The sequence below is a fragment of the Marmota flaviventris genome, chromosome 15 (genome assembly GCF_047511675.1).
Source record: "Marmota flaviventris isolate mMarFla1 chromosome 15, mMarFla1.hap1, whole genome shotgun sequence".
NCBI lineage: Eukaryota > Metazoa > Chordata > Mammalia > Rodentia > Sciuridae > Marmota > Marmota flaviventris.
In genome coordinates, this window is record NC_092512.1 from 37,121,084 (window position 1) to 37,140,395 (window position 19,312).

Here is a 19,312-nt window from a genome sequence, read left to right on the forward strand (position 1 = left end):
AAAGCCTAGAATGTAGGAAACTCAATTATTATTATGGAATGTTCCACATTTATTATTAAAAAATTGTTTGGCATTAATTAAAAATGCATTTTTTAAGAAGCACTGATTTTATCCAACAGAAATCATAACCCCCTTTAGGCTTTCTAAGTGATTGATAAGCATCTGGTGCCTCAAAAATAGAGAGCTCACTACTTCCTGATATAGTCATTTTCACAAATAAACTCCTGATTTCCACTTGCCCAATCCCCAAACCAAATCCTCCTACAATTTTCCTTCCCTCAGTTAATTTTGTCATTCCAGTTGTTTAAGTCACACAAGTGAATTACCCTTCTTTGTCTTAAACTCCATGTGTGTTTCATCTACAAATTCTCTTGGCTCTATCACTAAACTATCTCCAGAATCTGACCATTTCTCATCATCTCCACAGTCACCACCCTGGGCCAAGCTGTCATAGTCTTCGGCAAGGATTATTGCACTAGCACAAACCCCTGCCCTTCATTGCCCCAGCCTATTATTCTTCACGTCAGCTTGAGTAATCTGCCTAAATACAAACTGGATCATATTCCTTCTGTGCTCAAACTCTCTGAGGATTTACTATTTGATGAGGAAATCACTTCTCAATAATAAAACGAATTTCATATCACACATTCAGTTAACTCAAGTAGCAAAAATATCCCTAACAAGTCTATTTTAGTGTTGAATGTCATTTATTCTTCTGAACTGCGACTTTTTTAAAAAAATATAACCTCTCTTCAAAAAATGTGTATCTTTAGTACCTGTTGATGACCTCGTCATTTATTTCTGCAAGCAGATATTCAGTAAATAACAAGAAACATTAATTAAAATCTCTTTTGTGTGTGGATGCTTCAGTTTGGATAATTTATATTCATCTATCTCCAAGTTGACTCCTTTTATCTTCTGCCTTGTCCATCTGCAGTTAAGCCTCCCCAGTGAGTCCTTACATTTCAGATACTGAATGTTTTTTTAGTTTTAGGATATTTAGAAGATAGAATTTCTATTTCTAAAATCCTCTATTTTTGACATTTTTTCTTTAAAATAATGCTACCAATTATTTCAAATGCCTGTCTACTAATTCCAATTTCTAAGTCACCAACTGGTCTTTTTCTTTGTTTCCTGATAATGAATCATTTTTCCTGCTTCTTGGATATCTTACAATTTTAAAAAACGTGTATCAAATCCCATTTATTAAAAAAAAAAAAAACATTAAGAGCTGGGTGCAGTGGTGTACACTTGTAATCTCAGCAACCCGGGAGGCTGAGGCAAGAGGATCTCGAGTTCAAAGCAAGCCTCAGCAAAAGCCAGGCGATAAGCAACTCAGAAAGACCCCATCTCTAAATAAAACACAAAATAGAGCCGGGGATGTGGCTTAATGGTTAACTTCCTCTGAGTTCAATCCATGGTACACTCCCCCCTCCAAGAAACATTAAGGACATAAAGTCATCATTATTTGTCCCATTACCACCCACAGAAGGCATACCTTTCCTGCCAAGCAGATTAGATAAAGAGTGGATAGATTTTATCCAATCAGGAACTGAGCTGGATTGTCAACTTTAGGTGTGTTCAATTCAGGTTGATTTCAAATATCTCAAGGACAAGACTTAGCTAGTGTTTATGTAGGCGTCTTCCTATATTGTGGCCCCATTCAATGGAAATATAAAACAAAGTGCAAATGTGAGTAATCTATAAAATCAAAATTTTCAAATGCCAACAGAGAAAAAAATTTAAATGCAAAAAGTTGTTAAAAGAGTATTTCACTCAATATACCTATAATACTATTATTGCAATTAACAGTGAATATATAGAATATTGAGGTATTTTAGTTTTTCTTCATACATTTTCAAATTTTGCTGTATATTTTATGCTTATAAAACACCTTAATTTTGACTAGCCACATTTTAAAGGCAGAATAGCCCCATATGGCTAGTGGATACTGTACTGGACAGTATGTCTTGAGTGTGGCTTTCTCTTTAAGGAATATAAAACTTAGAGAGATTCCATTTCTTTTTGCCAGCACACCCTCCCAGAAAATATACTGTGAAGGACTCACTGTATGTCGGAACCTCTTCATGATACAAATTGTTACTCTTGCCCACATGATTGATAAATGCCCTCTGGTTTCTCCTTCCGCAACAGAATCCCTCTACGTATACACAGAGAGTCAAATACTAGGAGAGTTGAAAAGAACACTCCACCTTCACCTGTCTAGGAAGCGAAATTCCCCTCTGCAATTAATGCCATTGGACCACTTGATATCAATCTATGACATTTTTCTAAAATGAGCTTTATTGAGACATAATTGATATCCCACAAAATTGAACCATTTAAGGTGGATTTCGTATATTCTCACTGTGCTCTTGCTATGCACAGCTCATTATATTACTAATATCTAATTCCAGAACATCTTCCTCACCCCCAAAAGAAATCCGATGCCCATTAGTAGTCACTTTCCTCTCCCTTTCAACTTCTAGAAAGTGCGATCCTACTTTCAGTTTCTATGGATTTATTTACTCTGGACATTTCATCTAAATGGACTCTAAGTGGTTTTTTAAATCATTTTTCACTTTGCACAATGATTCCAAGGTTAAGTCATGTTATGGCATAATTTAACACAATTCTGAAAGTATCTACTTGGCAATAACATCAGATCCCACAGGTTAGCATTAATCACACAAGACTGTTCCTCTTCTTTTTAGATACCAATTGAAAAGCCTCAGGTTGTGATCTGTGCTTCTCATGTACTGCTATATCCTGTTCTCCTCAGGTTTTATTAATTTACTAAAGCTGCTCATAGAACTGAAAGAAATAGCTTCTTAACATTACCTATTTATTATAAGGGATATCACAAAGGATAAGGATAACAGCCAGATGGAAGAGATGCATAGGGCAAAGTATGTTGGAAGGGCTTATATGGGTATATCACCACCCTCCAGGTACCCCTGTACTTAGAAATCCAAAAGCTCACCCAAACTCTTTCTTTTGAGGATTTTACTGAGGCTTCCTTACATAAACATAATTGATTACAACAATGGTCACTGATGAAATCTCAACTTTCAGCCCTTCTCCTTTCCCTGGAGGCAGGGGAGGGAGACTTAAAATCTCAACTCTTTGATTATACCCTGGGTCTTTCTTGTGACCAGTTGTTCCCCAGCCACCAGTCATCTTGCTAATATTCAAAAGGTAGTTTTATCACTCTGGAGATTTCAAGGGTTTTAGGAGTTATGGATCAGGAAATGGGGACAAATACCAAAGACATTTTTCATAATGTCACAGGAACCTGATGCCATAAATGTTGCATTGAAAATGGGCGTGGTGGCATACATCTGTAATCCCAGTGGCTTGGGAGGCTGAGCCAGGAGGATCTCGAGTTCAAAGCCAGCCTCAGAAACGGTGAGGTGCTTAGCAACTCAGTGAGAGTGTGTCTAAATAAAATACAAAATAGAGCTGGGAATGTGGTTCAGTGGTTGAATGCCTCTGAGTTCAATCCCTAGTACAAAAAAAAAAAAAAAAGAGAGAGAGAGAGAAAGAGAGGTTGTATTGGGTATAATCCTGAATGTGTGAAGGTAGAAAAAATACAGTATGGGTTTTTCTTATATCCCCTATAGTTTTAACTTCTCCACATTTGTTGTCTTTTTGATTACAGCCAACCTGATTGTTGTGGTTTTGATTTGGCATTTCTCTAATGACTAGTAGTGTTGAACATCTTAATATGTGCTTATTAGTCATTTTTACATTTTCATCTACATCTATTAAAATCCTTTGCCCATTTTAAAATTGGTTTCTTTTTTATCAGTGAGTTTTAAGAGTTCATTATGACAGGAGCCTCTTAACGGACATATGATTTGTAAATATTTTCACCCATTCTTTACATTTTTACTTTCTTTTTTTTTAACATAAATGTTTTTTTTAAGAGAGAGAGAGAGAGAGAGAGAGAGAGAGAGAGAGAGAGAGAATTTTTAATATTTATTTTTTAGTTTTCGGCGGACACAACATCTTTGTTTGTATGTGGTGCTGAGGATCGAACCTGGGCCGCACGCATGTCAGGCGAGCACATTACCGCTTGAGCCATATCCTCAGCCCACATTTTTACTTTCTTGACAGTGAAAATGGAATAGCCACATAAAAGTTTGGAATTTTGATAAAGTCTTCTTTAGTTTTTCCTTTGTGACTTCTGCTTTGGATGTCATGTTTAAGAAGCCATTCTCTAATCAAGATAACAAACATTTACTCCTAGTTGTTCTATAAGCATTAGGATGATGGCTCTTATATCTAATGCCTAAGCTAATTTCTGGGTATTATCTAAGATCTCTAATGCCTGAATTAATTTCTGGTTATGATGGAGAAGGTGTTTTAATATAAAACACATTTCTTCCATAAAAAGTGATATTCAGTACTACAGGAACAATTAATTGAAATGACTATTGTTCACCAGTGAATTATCTTGGTACCTTTATAAAACACCAAGAAACATTAATGTGATGGTTTATTTCTAATCTCCCAATTCTATTCACTGATCTAAATGTCTATCCTTATGCCAGTATCACGTACCTTGATTACTGTCACTTTGTCATAGTTTAAAGAAGTGTCTAGACCTCCAAATTTATCTACTTTCTATATTCATGGATCTGTCCATTCTGAATACTTCATACAATATACAGACTTTTACATCGGTCTATCGAGATTTCATTGTTAATAAATATCATAAGAGCAGTCCTAGGATGCAGGTCTTTTGGTGTTTGCATACCTGTTTAATCTGAGATACTTCTATTCTGATTACTTCATTCCAATGAGGTTTCTAGTTTTGCTTTTTTTTTTTTTTTGTACTAGGGATTGAACCTAGGAAGACTTTACAACTAAGCTACATCCTCACACCACTTTTTTTTTTTTTTTAATTTTGAGACAGAGTCCTGTTAAGTGGTTGAAACTGTCCTCGACCTTTCGACTCTCCTGTCTTAATCCAAGTCACAAGGATTATAGGTCTGTGGCATCATGCCCTAACCCTCTTTTCATGTTGATACAGTATTTCAATGAGATCTTGAAATGTTTTCATGAACTCCTATGTGAATACTTTCTATAGTTTAGTTATTATTTTTTTTGGGTGGGGGGGGGGGGGTTGGGCACTCAAGCACCCTAGCCCTATTTTGGCTCTTATTTAGAGATAAATAAGTTGCTTAGTGCCTTGACATTGCTGAGGCTGGCTTTGAACTTGAGATCCTCGTGGCTCAACCTCCCAAGACACTGGCATTTTAGGCATGTACCACCACACTGGGCTATAGATTGGTTATTTAGAAAAGACTTTGGAATGTGAACTTTCAAGGGAAAACTATTGAGTATGGCATACAATACCCAGAATTTTATGTTTGATATTCTAACATATATTTCTAACCAGGGGCTACAGCAGCATTTCAGAGTTAGTATACATGTTTAGAATTCAATTTCTTCTCAGCCAGGAGAGCAGAAGGACTCATCCAAGAAGAAATGGGCAAGATGGGATAAAAGGAAGTTATGAGAGACATTAACATTAAAGGGACTGTTTAGGAAGACCAGTAGGAAAATAGAAAAGAAGTGTCAGAGAGACAGAAAGAAAATGTAAAGGGATCATCTCACAAAATACAGACTGAATTCCAAACAAATAAGGATAAAAATTCATGTGAGAGCTTGAAAGTGTTTCACTTTGTTAATAGTAATGGGATTTTTTAATATAAAACACATTTCTTCCATAAAAAGTAAAGCTGGCTGAGTGTGGTGGTACATATCTGTAATTCCAGTGGCTAGGGAGGCTGAAACAGGAGGATCTCAAGTTCAAAGCCAGCATCAGCAACTAGCAAGGCCCTAAGCAACTTAGTGAGACCTTGTCACAAAACATCAAAAAAGGGCTGGAATGTGGATCAGTGGTTAAGCACCCCTGGAACAAAAACAAAACAAAACAACAACAACAACAAAAAAACCCTGAAAAGTAAAGCTGGACTCTGAGCTCAATTTATTCCTGCCTGAAGTGTGAAACAAACAAACAAACAAAAAACACTGGACAGAATTTCTAAACCTTAGACAATTAAAGAATTTGCACCCCAAATTTATGTTCTACTATAATTCTCTCCTTCAACTCTAAAGGAGTTAACAATGGCTCTATCACCAATTGACTAGAGACAAATTTTTTGGATACATAGTTTCCTAATCTGTAAAATACTAATGAAGATGGATCAGATAATTCCTAAGGTTTCCTTCAGTTCTGACATACTTAGATTTTATATAAGCATAACTATATAAAAACTCATTTAAGAGATGAATATTATAAGCTATACAGAAAAAATTAGCATAAGGAAAAGACCTGACATAAAAGTCAAAGGAAATATTCTCAACTCCGATATCAGAGAAACTTTAGAAATACAATTCTTCTATCAATTTAAAGTAAAACTGAATGTTACCATGTAGGTGGTACATGTATTAACAAAATTAGAATCTTTTCCTAGGAACATCTACTGGAGAACAGTAGGAATTTACATTTTTAAAAAGTCAGACCCAACATCTGAAAAACAGACCAGCAGGAAGAATAAGATACTTGTTCATCTGTATTTCTGTGACTTTTCTCACTTGGTATTATGTGTAACTGTTTATGTCTGCAGTAGTGCCAACTTCAGTACGAATCATATATTATTTTTATCATGTTGATTACATATGTTCACCAGTTTAGTTGTCTATATATGCTTGGTGTGGTTTGCAAATTCTCAGTGACAAAGTCCAGGGCATAGCATTTTCACAGAGTTTACTGTGAAATTTCTCCTTAGAAGTTTTCTTTACTGTACAGCTTTGATCCACATGACATACACAGAACTACATTTCAAATAATAGCTTACATTTAAGTTAGGAAAATGTTACACTTTGATACAACTTGACTATAGTAGGGTGCAGTAGTTCTAGAAAGGACGTCGTTTTCTTATGTGAATAGAGATTTGGTCAAATTTGAAGTCTGCTAGAATTTTCCAAGCTATACTTCTTTAGTTTTATGATGACTTGGTACTTACATTCTGTTATTCATCAACACTTCACAGAAATACTTGATTTGTCTGAATGAATTTAAAAACCCACAACTGAAGAAAATCAGAAAAACCTGGTTTTAAATATCAAAAGATCCTGAATGAAAAGTATTTCTACAGGCAGGCTACACTTAGCAAGTTTTATTGATCACTGAACTTTGCAGAAACTGTTGCAGAATAAACTTACTGGTAAATATCTTTCCTGAGGACAGATCGGCCAAGGGGATTGTCAGCCTGGGGAGCCATGGCAACAGAACCAATCTTCAAAACCACTGTGTCTTCCTTTGCTGCTTGATTGACTGCAAGAGATGGACAAATACACTGTGGGTCTGTGCATAACTATACACAAGGAGAAATGTTTGAGGGAATGGAATACAGAAACATGAAGGCAAGATCAATAGACGAAGAAAAGCAAAAGTAAAAAACAATGTTGAATCTAAAAATATTTGATGCTTTTCTTAACTATTTTTGTCAGATCCCACTTTGATTAAAATACATGAAATAACAATGAAAAAAGAAGCAACTCTACCCCAACATTAAATACATAATACATAAGTAATACTGAAGTCATAGGTTTATCTAATATCATAATCTCATAAAACTCCATCTTTCTCCTAAGAGATTTTGAGTCCTAGGTTTTTAACACTCTATTATTGTCTACAGATCTATTAAAAGAAGACCTATTAAAAGATAAAAAGTAACAAATGCTCAAAGACATTTTAATTTACACAATTAGTAATTAAAATTAAATATGAAATGCACTCTCACACACATATAGTATAGCACCTTACACTCTAAAAAGTCAGAAAATCCAAGAGAATTATGATGGCTGTAATATTGAAGATGAAAAAGAGCAACTAGTTATTTAACATGAGACGACATTTCAACTTGTTATGTTAGGCATAAATTATTTTAATTTTAATGATTTCTACTGTGCAAGTGTTTGAGAAATAGTAACATCACACCTGTTTAAAACTTCAACCTCCTAATCTCAGAAATATAAAAAAGTAAATGGATACATGAATTCTAATTCTTTGTACTGAATAAAAAATATCATTTCACCTCATCTCATGAAATTCAACACTTTTCTCACTGGATTCAATGAGTTCTCTAAGGACTATCTGGGATGGATAGGGGTTCTTGATGGACTTAGTCATTAAACTTAACTATTTTCCAACAGACAACTTCACTATAGTAGGTTTAAACATTATTTAAGTTTGTTAATGTTATATAAATTTTAAGTTTTAGAAGCAAAAATTTATTGAAACTTATAATTTCTCTGAAGGAACTATCAACTGCTGCAAACAGAATAAAAAAGGAATGACTGCAAGACTTCAGGAATATTCTGAACAGAACATGCCTTACAAAAGCATACAATCCATATTTCCCAAACTGTGGTGCCCAAGGAATGCAAAAGCAAGGAGATTATTTCCAGCTGCTTCGGCAGTACACTTGGTAAGGTCTGACTTAAATTAGTCCAAAAAAAGAAAGTTGAAATTAAGAAAATCAGAAAAAATAAGAAGAAAGATATTCAGCAAGGAAAAGAAGGAGCCAGAATAAGATGACAATAAAGGAAATGGAAGTAAGTAAAACAGTAGAGAGGTTAGGAGGTGGGAGGATAGCAAAAGGAAGAAAAAGAGATGAAACTATCATCATAAATATTAGCATGTGGATGCTACAGTCACGATAATATTTTTCAATGTCCAATGCAAAGAAAGATCAAACAAAACTACTTCTTATGCAGCTGCAGTATTTTCAAATGTCTCGCGGTCTGTCTTGATTATAGGTCCTCATACAATGAATACTGTTTACATTTCACAGATCTTGCATTTTATGCCAAGCTTATCAAATAGTTCCATGTGGGTAAAAACTTCTGATTAAGCAGCAGGCAACAATTAAATCAATAAATAGTAATCCTGGAGAATAGACCATTCCTCAAAAGTGCAATTAATGTACTTGCTAACTGTTCTTCCAGGCTACAGATACTACTTACCACATGAAGTCTGAATTGTAACAGAAACACTGCAGTAAATGAGGTACATATGGAAGAAAAATGACGTACTTGGTGTTACATACAAAGCCAGATCCAAGAACAAAATTCTGTTTCTGTTAGAGCCAAAAGTGTTCTCAGTAAATTATACTATGAAGTTATTTTATACACACACACATATATACACAAACACACACTTGCATGTACACACACATGGGAACACATCTATGTATGGGTGTACGTGTATAAAGGCATTCAATAGATATTATTCATAAATAAGATTAAAATAGGATTTTATTAAAATATTCAGCTTATCAAAACACTTCATTGATATATAAACAAAAATTAAAAATGTACTTATTCAAGACAATGCCTTGAGTCATTTTTTCAGTTACTTTATAGCTAGAAAATAAGTAAAACAAACAAGCTTCCCTTTTTTGGTTTATTTCACTTGCATTTAATAGTTGGGCCATATGAGGAAATGTTTTCTCTTAAAGCATTTTCAGTGTGAAAATAAACACCTTCTTTCTTTAACTGTATTTAAAAAAACTGAGCCTAATGAGAAACTTATCACCATAGAAGACACACTAGATCTAAAACACAGTCCTCTATTCTAAAATAAAAAGTTTAAGCTGGAAGTGAAACACCTGTAGATCTAGAATCTTGATAATAATTGCACATAATGCAAACAATATTGAGGTTGAAATCAGATTTTCAATATCACTTCTCTAAATTATTATTATGTTAAATATATTTTCATCACTAATTAAATTTCAAACATAATTTAAAAGTTTTATATTAACATACCAATAGTTCTAAATCTAAAAGATTTTATCCTTTTGTGAGACAAGAGTGTATGTACATGTATGTGTATGCATGCCGATGCATAGATGTTTAAAAGTATGTAGCAAATAAATAGAATATAAATAACTATGAAATCCTGAGCTTGCATCAGTAATCAAAAGTTTAGATAAAGGGGATATGGTTGTAGCTCAGTGATAGAGCACATGGCTAGCACATCTGAGGTACTGGGTTCAATCCTCAGTACCACATAAAAGTAAAATAAAGGTATTGTGTTCACCTACAACTGAAAAAAAAAAGTTTAAAAAAAATTTAGTTTCATGCAATTGCAGATAATGTAAGACTATTGTTTACAAGTACTCTTTTTTAAGAAATATTTTTTAGTTGTAAATGGACCTTTATTTTATTTATTTATATGAGTGCTGAGAATTGAACCCAGTGCCTCACATATGCTAGGGAAGTATTCTACCACTGAGCCACAATCCCAGCCCCATGACTACTCTTTTTAAAGTCAAACATGAAATGAAAGTGTCTGGAGATTTTAACTTTTTTTTTAAAGATTCTTAATATAAATATTAAATATAATAAAACATCTAAAGTTTCAAGAGTATTTGAAATTGTCACTGTGTAATGCCATAGCTTTATAAAGCCATAACTATTATGAGAGCTCTACAGAAAGTCATTAACAAAAAGTTTCAATTAGTTAGTGCCATGTTAGCAGTTAAGACAGAAGATTGAATAAATGTGCAATCTAGTGAACATTATGCATATTAAGGGAAAAATTAGTTTATGAATCATCTCTGGCCCAGGCTATTTATCACTATAAGCACAGATTACTCTGTGGTATTGTTGTAATAAAATGTCTGTGGAAAGTATGGTGCAGTAATGTTTAGTTACACTATCACATGTTATGACAATTTATACATACATTCTCAATTTCTTTAATTTGATAAAAATATTATTCAAACTTTCTTTCAAAACATTTCTATAATAAAATGAATAATATTCTCTTGATTCTATTTTATTAATCATTTAACTAATGATATTTATTCTAATGGCACTGCGGCTTCTTTCAAGACTTCTACAGTTACATTATAGTCTAAAGATGTGTTAAATGGAAATATCCAATCCTCCACATAGAGTATATTTAAAAAGAATTTTTTTTTCATTATTAGGAGTTAAACCCAGGATCCTACACATGCCAGGCCAATCCTTTCCATTGAGACACATCTACAGCCCTTTTTAGTTTTTATGTTAAGAGTCTTACTAAATTGCTCAGGCTGACCCCAAACTTGCCATCCTCCTGCCTCAGTCTTCTGAGACGCTGGGATTACAAGCATGAATGACAGCACACAGGGCCTTTTCTAAAAAAAAAAAAATTTCTATAATTTGAAATGGTTAAAAGTAGTGAATAGCCTATCAATTTTACATAAATGAAAAAATTTCCATTTCCATTTTCATGGATGAAATACGTGCATATGAATTAAGAGTAGCAATGGAAAGAGATGAAGTATCAAAAAATGAATAAAATATACAAATCTTTCAATATTTGGCAAGCATTTTTATATTTCTATTTTCAGGACAAGCCCATGACCATTTATAGCATTTCAGCTAAATATGAACATAGGTATAAGTGTAAATACATAAATATGTGTACAGATACACATAGAGATGCACACACAGAGACATAAACCAAAAGGTAAAGATATTTACAATACATATGCTAGAAAAAAGGCTCAATACACATAAAGGTATTATTATTAATAATGGCGAAAAGATGTAATATCTCTTCGCAATTTAAAGGCATGTACCTTTTGATCTATCCTTTTTCTAGAAATTTATTCAATAGGTATGCAAACTATAAAAAGTACCAATACTTAAATGTTGTATATATGACAAAAATATTCATATAGCAAAGGATTTATCTAAAATTACATAGAAAAATGTGAGAGATTACATATTCTAAAGATATCCACATCCCTCATCTCATATGGTCTTATTTAAGGAGACATTAGGAACTACTTAGGCATTGGAACCCTGGAATTATACAATAAAAACCTCACCACAACTGACACCAAAAAGGGGGGGGGGGAGAAAAAAAAGTTTAAAAATAACAAGGCCAAAATCCAGAATTATTTTTGCAGTTACAATTAATTTATAATTTCACTAGTTATACCAGTCCAATGAAAATTTAAAACCAACAAAAATAAAAATTATGTGATATGTAGCATTAGTTAATGATTAGAACATAATAAGTAAAAAACAAAAGACAAAATTAAATAAAACACAAAATACATAGAGGAAATAAAGTTGGTTTCTTTCCTTTACTCAAATATTCCTATTCCTATTCCTTCTGACATGTACACAATTATAACAATGAAGTACATAACCTGTTTCAATAAGCCTTGGGTAAGTATCACAGAAAAATAAAACTGGAACTATGAACTTAAAAATAAAACTATAAACTGGAAAAATAAAACTATAAACTATGAACTTCTAACCTCTGCCTCACCACGAAATGCCCAGCACAGAGGGGCACAACTGCTAGGATTGGGGTTCCATGCTTTTCCTGCTGACACTCACATGTCAGAGAATAGAATGAATTCTGCTGTATTTAAACTGCCACACAGATTGGTGGTGCCTCAAAAATATAGATTTTAAACATAGAATTATCATATGATCCAAAAATTCCTCTCTTGAGTATAAGCCTACAAGAACTGAAAACAAGGATTCCCACAGACACTTGAATCTCAGTGTTCATTAGCAGAATTACTCACATTAGCCAACGAAAAGGTAGGAATGACCCAAGTGTTCAACAGATGGATGGATAAACAAAATGTGATATATATCCATACAAAACAATATGATTTAAGCACAAAATAAATGACATTCTCATATATGCTACAAATTAGGTGAAGCCTAAAAACATTATGATAACAAGGTAGATTTAAAAAAGAAAAATGTATGATTCCATTTCTTTAAATCTCCAGATTTGGCAAAACCACAGAGACAGAAAATAGATTAGAGGTGATCGGGGACTTCGGAAGTTACTGCTTAATGAATACAGACCTTCATCTTGTGGTGGCAAAAACATTTTGGAAATGGATAGTGGTAATGATTGCCCAAAATGTAAATGTAATTCATATGATGAAATTATTCACTCAATAATGGTTAACATACATTTTATCTTATGTATATTTTAACACACACACACACACACACACACACACACCAAAAAAAAAAAAAAAGAAGGGAAAAATGGTTTACAAATCAATGGTCAAGACTTTTTATAGTTATTTACAGGCAAACTCTGCCCTGGAAGGTAACATTAATCATTATAAATAAGTTCCTTCTAAAGATGACCATGTCAGAGTGGTGACAAATACTGACATGGACGGTGCAAACAAGTTGGCCATGTAGGTATCTTGCACACATAAGCTCATTTACATGAGCTCCACAATGAAGATCTAACTGAAGCAAAAGCAGTTTATTGTGAAAATGTCTCCTCCACTGTAAAACACTGAAGATTTTAAAGAATTATTCAGTACATCACATCAACTATATAAAATACCCTAAGAAACTGAGCAAATTTTGGATATGGATGAAATGCCCACATTGAAGAATAGCCATATCTGATTCAGGAAGATTTACCAGTAAAAATACAACTGGAACCATATATTAAAAATCTCAGCCAGGCTGGGTCATGCAGAAAAATCAACTTACTGTTTTGTATTCTTGGCCCAGTTTTAAAATTAAATAAATAGATAATGAAGCATATGCATTTGGTCTATATTTCAACACATATATTTGTGAACAATATTGGTAATTTGTAGTGTGAAAAGAGTTTCTAGAAAGAAATCCTATGGAAGTAGGGGTGTAGAACAGTGGTAGACTATGTGCATAGCATATGTGAGGCCCTTCCTTAAATCCCCAGAACAAAAAAAGAATAAAAAGGAGAGAAAATATAAATTAAAACATTGCAGGACATATTATGGGAAAAAGGATTCAATTTAGAGTCAGTTAGCATGAAATTATTATTCAGAAACCAAACAAATCATAAAATTGAGGATCACTTGTAAATCATGAACATTTATATTTTTATAAAAAGTTAACACAATTAGTATGTTGCCTTACTTCCTTTTCTGTCTCTATGCCTCTCACTATTTTCTGTTTCTTTGATAGTGTTTCCATGTCTTTCTAATAACAAACCCTTACCCCAAAATATTATTTTCTTGTTTGAATAAAATTTTGAGCTTACCAGTTATTTATGTTCACCTGAAATTTATACAACTATGGAATGGAGAACATAAAATATAAACTGATAAATTTTCAGAGATCTAAAAGCTTACTAACATCTGATTGTAAACAAAATGTAAGAACTAACTCAAACTAGGAAAATGAATGCTTTATATCAACCAGAGAGACATTTATAAAAAGTAATAACCTCATCTGGGCATGGTGGCAAATGCCTGTATTCCTAGAGATTTGGGAAGCTTGAGCACAAGGATCATAGGTTCCATGCCAGCCTCAGCAAATTAGCAAGGCCTTAAGCAACTTAGGGAGATCTTGTCTCTAAATAAAAAATAAAAAAGGCTAGGTATGTGGTTCAGTGGCTAAGTACTCCTGGGTTCAATCCCCAGTACTAAATAATAACAATACCCTCAATCATTGCAAATATTATATTTAGGATTTTTATAATATAGATAATTTTTTTCTCTAAATATAAAATTTCTATAATTTTAGTTTAATGAAAAATACCTACACATACTGCAACCTGATGCTCTATTTTTTTTAATTAATGGACAATCCTAGAATCTTTTATCAAAATAATGATAAATTTTCCACTCAAAGTCATATTTACTTCTGTTTCCATGGTTAATTTTGCTCAAATTTTCAGCTACAAAATAAAAAAAATGATTTGATAACCTCAGCAAACTTTTATGTCCATGTCTCTTCTATTGTTACAAGGAAATGTTATTCAAACTTGTAAACTGTGGTCCTGAAAGAATTATCGTGTGTAAAAGAATGTATATTTTTCTTTTTTTAAACCTCTAACTTCAATGTAAACTACATTCTCTAAATATTCATTATATATTCACATAATAAAAGGTAACCACAGGAAAAAGCACAAACATCATCACCTCTGCAATGAACATGCAATATTTACTTTCCTGGCTAGCAGGTTGTCTCTTTCATCAATTGAAACTGCACAATAAAGACTCTTCATTCTTTGCCATTCATATGTTTTTACTAACTATCTGAACATATGAAAGTAACTTTATAATACTTTCACAATATAGCAAATTCAGAGAAGAGTAATTTCACATCTCAAAGTAACCAGTTTTAAGAAAAAATAACCAGTTTAACAAAAAAATAGATATAAAAAGTAGGAACTAGTACGTATTAAGAATTTATACGTGTGATATATTGAATTTTACTTTAGAATTCAGATAATTAAAGACTAAAAAGTTCTGCATATATTTGTAATTGCAAAGAATCATTTTTTAATAAATTTTAATTATTGATAATATTAGTCAGGATACCTTCACTAATTAAGATCATCTGTCCATGGTAGACAGAAAAAGAGACACAATTAGATTCTGAGAAGAAAAAGTATGAAGCCAGGGATTTCTCTTTGTTGTTCATCAAATCACTGGCCATTCACAGTCTTCCTCCTCCACCTAGTAACTACAAGAAAAAAATGAAAATGACTTCTGTTATTTTTATGGGGCATAGACTATTGCCTATTTCTCAAATATCCATTGTCACTTCTCTCTCATATTCACATTAGCTGGGTATATACTATGATTTGAAATGTATGTGTCTCTCCAAAATTCAGATGTTGTAAATTAAAAAATGATGTAAAAGATGAAGGTATTAAGAAACAGGGCCTTATAATTTAACTTATTACATTTTAATTTTTAAATTTTTCTCACAGTTTATGATAACGGCATAAAAATCTGTGGATAAGCCAAGTGTGTATATAAACTATTCTTTGAGTTTAAACACTCTTTGAAATAGGTATATTTCCTTTGATTTTGAGATGTTTGTGTATGTGTGTTTATTCTTATTTTTGTATTTCAGTTACTTTTAATTATTCTTTTTTCTATAAGATCCAATATCATAAACTTATTTTGGAGGAGGAAGAGGAAGAAGGAGGAGGAGGAGGAGGAGAAAGATCAGGAGAGGGGTAGTAGTAGTGAGAACTTTGGAACAAATTAGGTCTTGAGGGCTCCATCCTCATAAAAAAGGGCTTTGGTATATTTATCCCATTTTGCCTTCTAAATTTCTGCCACGTGAGGACCCAGCAATAAGGGACCTTCTCGAGAAATAGAGTAGCCCTCACCAGACACTGAATCAGATGGCGTTTTGATCTGGGACTTCCGGACTTCCAAACTTCCAAGCATCCAGAACTGTGAAAAGTAAATTTCTATTATATATAAATTATGTCTTTTTGTTAAAGCTTCAAGAAAGAACAAAGACAGCATACTGCCACCAAGGTAAAAACAGATTGTTATCTGAACCTTAAGTGTGGCCAATGAGGTAAATGTGGTTGTGAAATTCTTCTACATTTGTATTTTTTAAAAAGGAAGACAACCTTCTGATGAAAACACTCTGATTTATTGAGAACACAGTATGGGATTAGTGCTATAATCACCAGCTCATGTTTTCATCATTTTAAAGTAAGCTTATTAATACAACTTACTATCAAGTTAGGTACTACTGTCACTATTTTACTAATGAGGATAACAGTTTTGCTCAAGACCGTCAAAATCATAACTGGTAAAGTTGAGATTTGAACTCAATTCTGTATAACTTCAATTTTCATACCATTAAGCATTGTGCTAAAATGATTCTCAAAATCCTTCAAGTTCTCCATTTTTTAAACAATAGCATAAAGGAAACTAAATTTTTAAAAATACTCTTGTGGATGGAGACAGTGGGATTATCAATTCATTTTAGTTTAAGGCAGTAATTTCATGACACTGAGAAGCTTCACAAAGCCAGAGGGACCTTACACATTGACTAATATTTTTCCCATTATCAGTAATCAAATAGATATTTAAATAAGAATTTTTATACATTTCATCATTATTAGAAACATTATTTTGTTTTTAAGCAAAATTTTAGTTAACTTAGATGTATAGAACTCAACATTTGAATTTCACATAACAAATGACAGAAAGTATACAGCAGCCCTGGAGGAAAAAAAAATCTCATATTTCTTACTCTAGTTAACTAATGGAGGCAGATACTTAATCAGTATTCTGATATAACTTCAAAAGATACAGCTGTAGAATGACTATAATATATTTACTCTTTCTAAAATACACCAAACTGTAAAGTATAACCAGCTGCCCATGTTGAAACAAAACACAGAAAACTAATGTCTCTAGAATAAAATTATGTAAATTCAAAAAAAAAATCAGAACACAATACCTTCAATAGTTGACTTCATTTCTTCCGTTTTTGGAACAAAAATTCTGATTACACTTGTATTGATATAAATCAAAGGCAAACTGCGTGAAGTCAGCGTATGGGTCCTCATGGGCTGACCAGGAGATTTTCTTTTCTCTTTTTGGGACCTTGGTAGTTTTGCTTGAAATATACTTGTGATGGCATTAAGTAAAGGGAAACAAAGGACAACATCAAAGGCTTGGGCTGAAAGAAGAATTTCATGAAGAAAATGAGGGGAACCATCCATTAAACCTTCAGATAACTTATGAAAACTTCTTCGTTCATTTCTTGATGTTAACTTGTGGCGAACATTTTTTGTTACAGCTTTTGTGTATGTCAGAGAGAGAAATCCATGCTGCTGATGTGAACCATCTAGAAGTTTTGTAGTTGTCTGTTTCAGAAAAAGGAAACCACAATACACATTTCATTAAAAAAAAAAAAAAGGAAAGTGTTTGATAGAAGAAAATGACCTTAGTATTTTGACCTTTTTTGTAAGACCCTACAGCTCTTCATAAACATGTAACTGATCAATTCTACAGATGGGGTAAAAGCTTCTATGACTAACAGAATGACTGGCCTGAAATCAGGAATCCTCTTTTGTTTGTTTCCTGAACCAATGAATCGTTCACAGACTCCTATTTTGCAAATTATGCAACATAAATCTTGAGAATTAGTAAATTTCACAGAACTTCCAAACACCTGAGAAAGTTTTTTTATTTGTTAGAGTCCCAGGAGTGATATTAAGAGAGGAACTAAAATGGGGAGGGGAGAAAGAGAATATGTTCTGAAAAATAGAAAAAAGTGAGAAGCAACAAAGCCAAGATATTTCTGTGTCCATGTCATCCCATCATTACTAAACCTCCCTTTTTTCTACTCTATTCCTCTCATGTCGATACCTATAAACCAAATAATGAGAGGAAAAAAGAATGCAGTTATGTTATTACTCTTAATTTTGCTTTTAATCTAAACTTTACAATTAAGTGAGAAAACATTGATCTTTGTATGTATTCTCTTTTTGTACTCCAGTTAATTATTTGGTCATTAAAACAAACTTGAAAATTAATCCTTCAGGGATTGTGAAATATAATCCTTTTTTTCCCCTGAAATAACCTGTCCCTCAGAACATTTTCCATTGTTTCCAACTTTCTGTTTCTACTCCATGATTTCCCATTCTTTTGTTCTCTACACTCAAAATGAAAAAGGAGCACAGTAAAGTAAGAAAGAATACTAGTAGTTTGATCAGTCACCATGTTGCTGGCCAGCAGCAACAACAGATGATGAGGGCTGTAGTGTAGCCTCAGTGGCCATAGCAACAGCATCTATTCTAGGTGTCTAAACTGCATTTTAGGGAGAAATTACTAATCTAAAAAATTAGCAGTCATTACTAATCTAAATAATTTAACTCACAATAAATCTTTACCCATAGTAATGTTTTAATCTTGAATAAAAAGGTATTTCAATGCATGAATATTTTGATTTGGAAAAATATTTTAAACCTATTGAATATAAGCAGTCTTAATAAGTTTAAGATTGATGCGGAAAAGGTTTTTTGTTTGTTAAAATAATGCATATCTAACTCCTTAATATAATAGAAAAAAATATATAGCTGATATTGGACAAATAGAAGTATTACCTTTCATACAATACTAATATTTAATACTATTTAAGATAAAAAGTTAGAAAACATTGACAATTAAAGAAAGTCTAATAAAGGGGGCTTAATCATTAGAAATTCAGAGAACATGATCAATTTTAAAAGGAATCTTCAATTTTTTTTCTGAATACATTTAAAATTAGTAAAATTCTTTCTCATTGACACTAATGAACATTCAAAGAGAAAAATAAATCTAAACAGAACTTCCACTGACGTGAAAGCCAGATTTCAGAGGCATCTTTTTCTAGTACTATAGGGATTGCTAGAAAATTCAAAATCAATCAGAAAATATGTGCTATTATGGAAATAAACTGTTAAACATTAAGTATATAAATTAAATTATTTATATATTTTTAT

General features: G+C 32.6%; 1 protein-coding gene across 8 annotated transcripts in view; it reads right to left on the minus strand.

Annotated features, from left to right (window-relative positions):
• Nucleotides 1–19,312, minus strand: part of Vps13b (vacuolar protein sorting 13 homolog B) — a 757,361-nt gene that overhangs the window by 292,865 nt on the left and 445,184 nt on the right. For 7 of the 8 annotated variants that reach the window (XM_071602212.1, XM_071602213.1, XM_071602214.1 and 4 more), the window contains 2 exons: nucleotides 17,284–17,692; nucleotides 7,240–7,351 (listed from right to left, as the gene is read on the minus strand). In XM_071602212.1, coding sequence (XP_071458313.1) covers nucleotides 7,240–7,351; nucleotides 17,284–17,692 — 521 coding nt within the window. Of the gene's footprint in view, nucleotides 1–7,239; nucleotides 7,352–17,283; nucleotides 17,693–19,312 lie in introns of those variants that run through there. The other variant, XM_071602217.1, reaches the window with a different exon arrangement.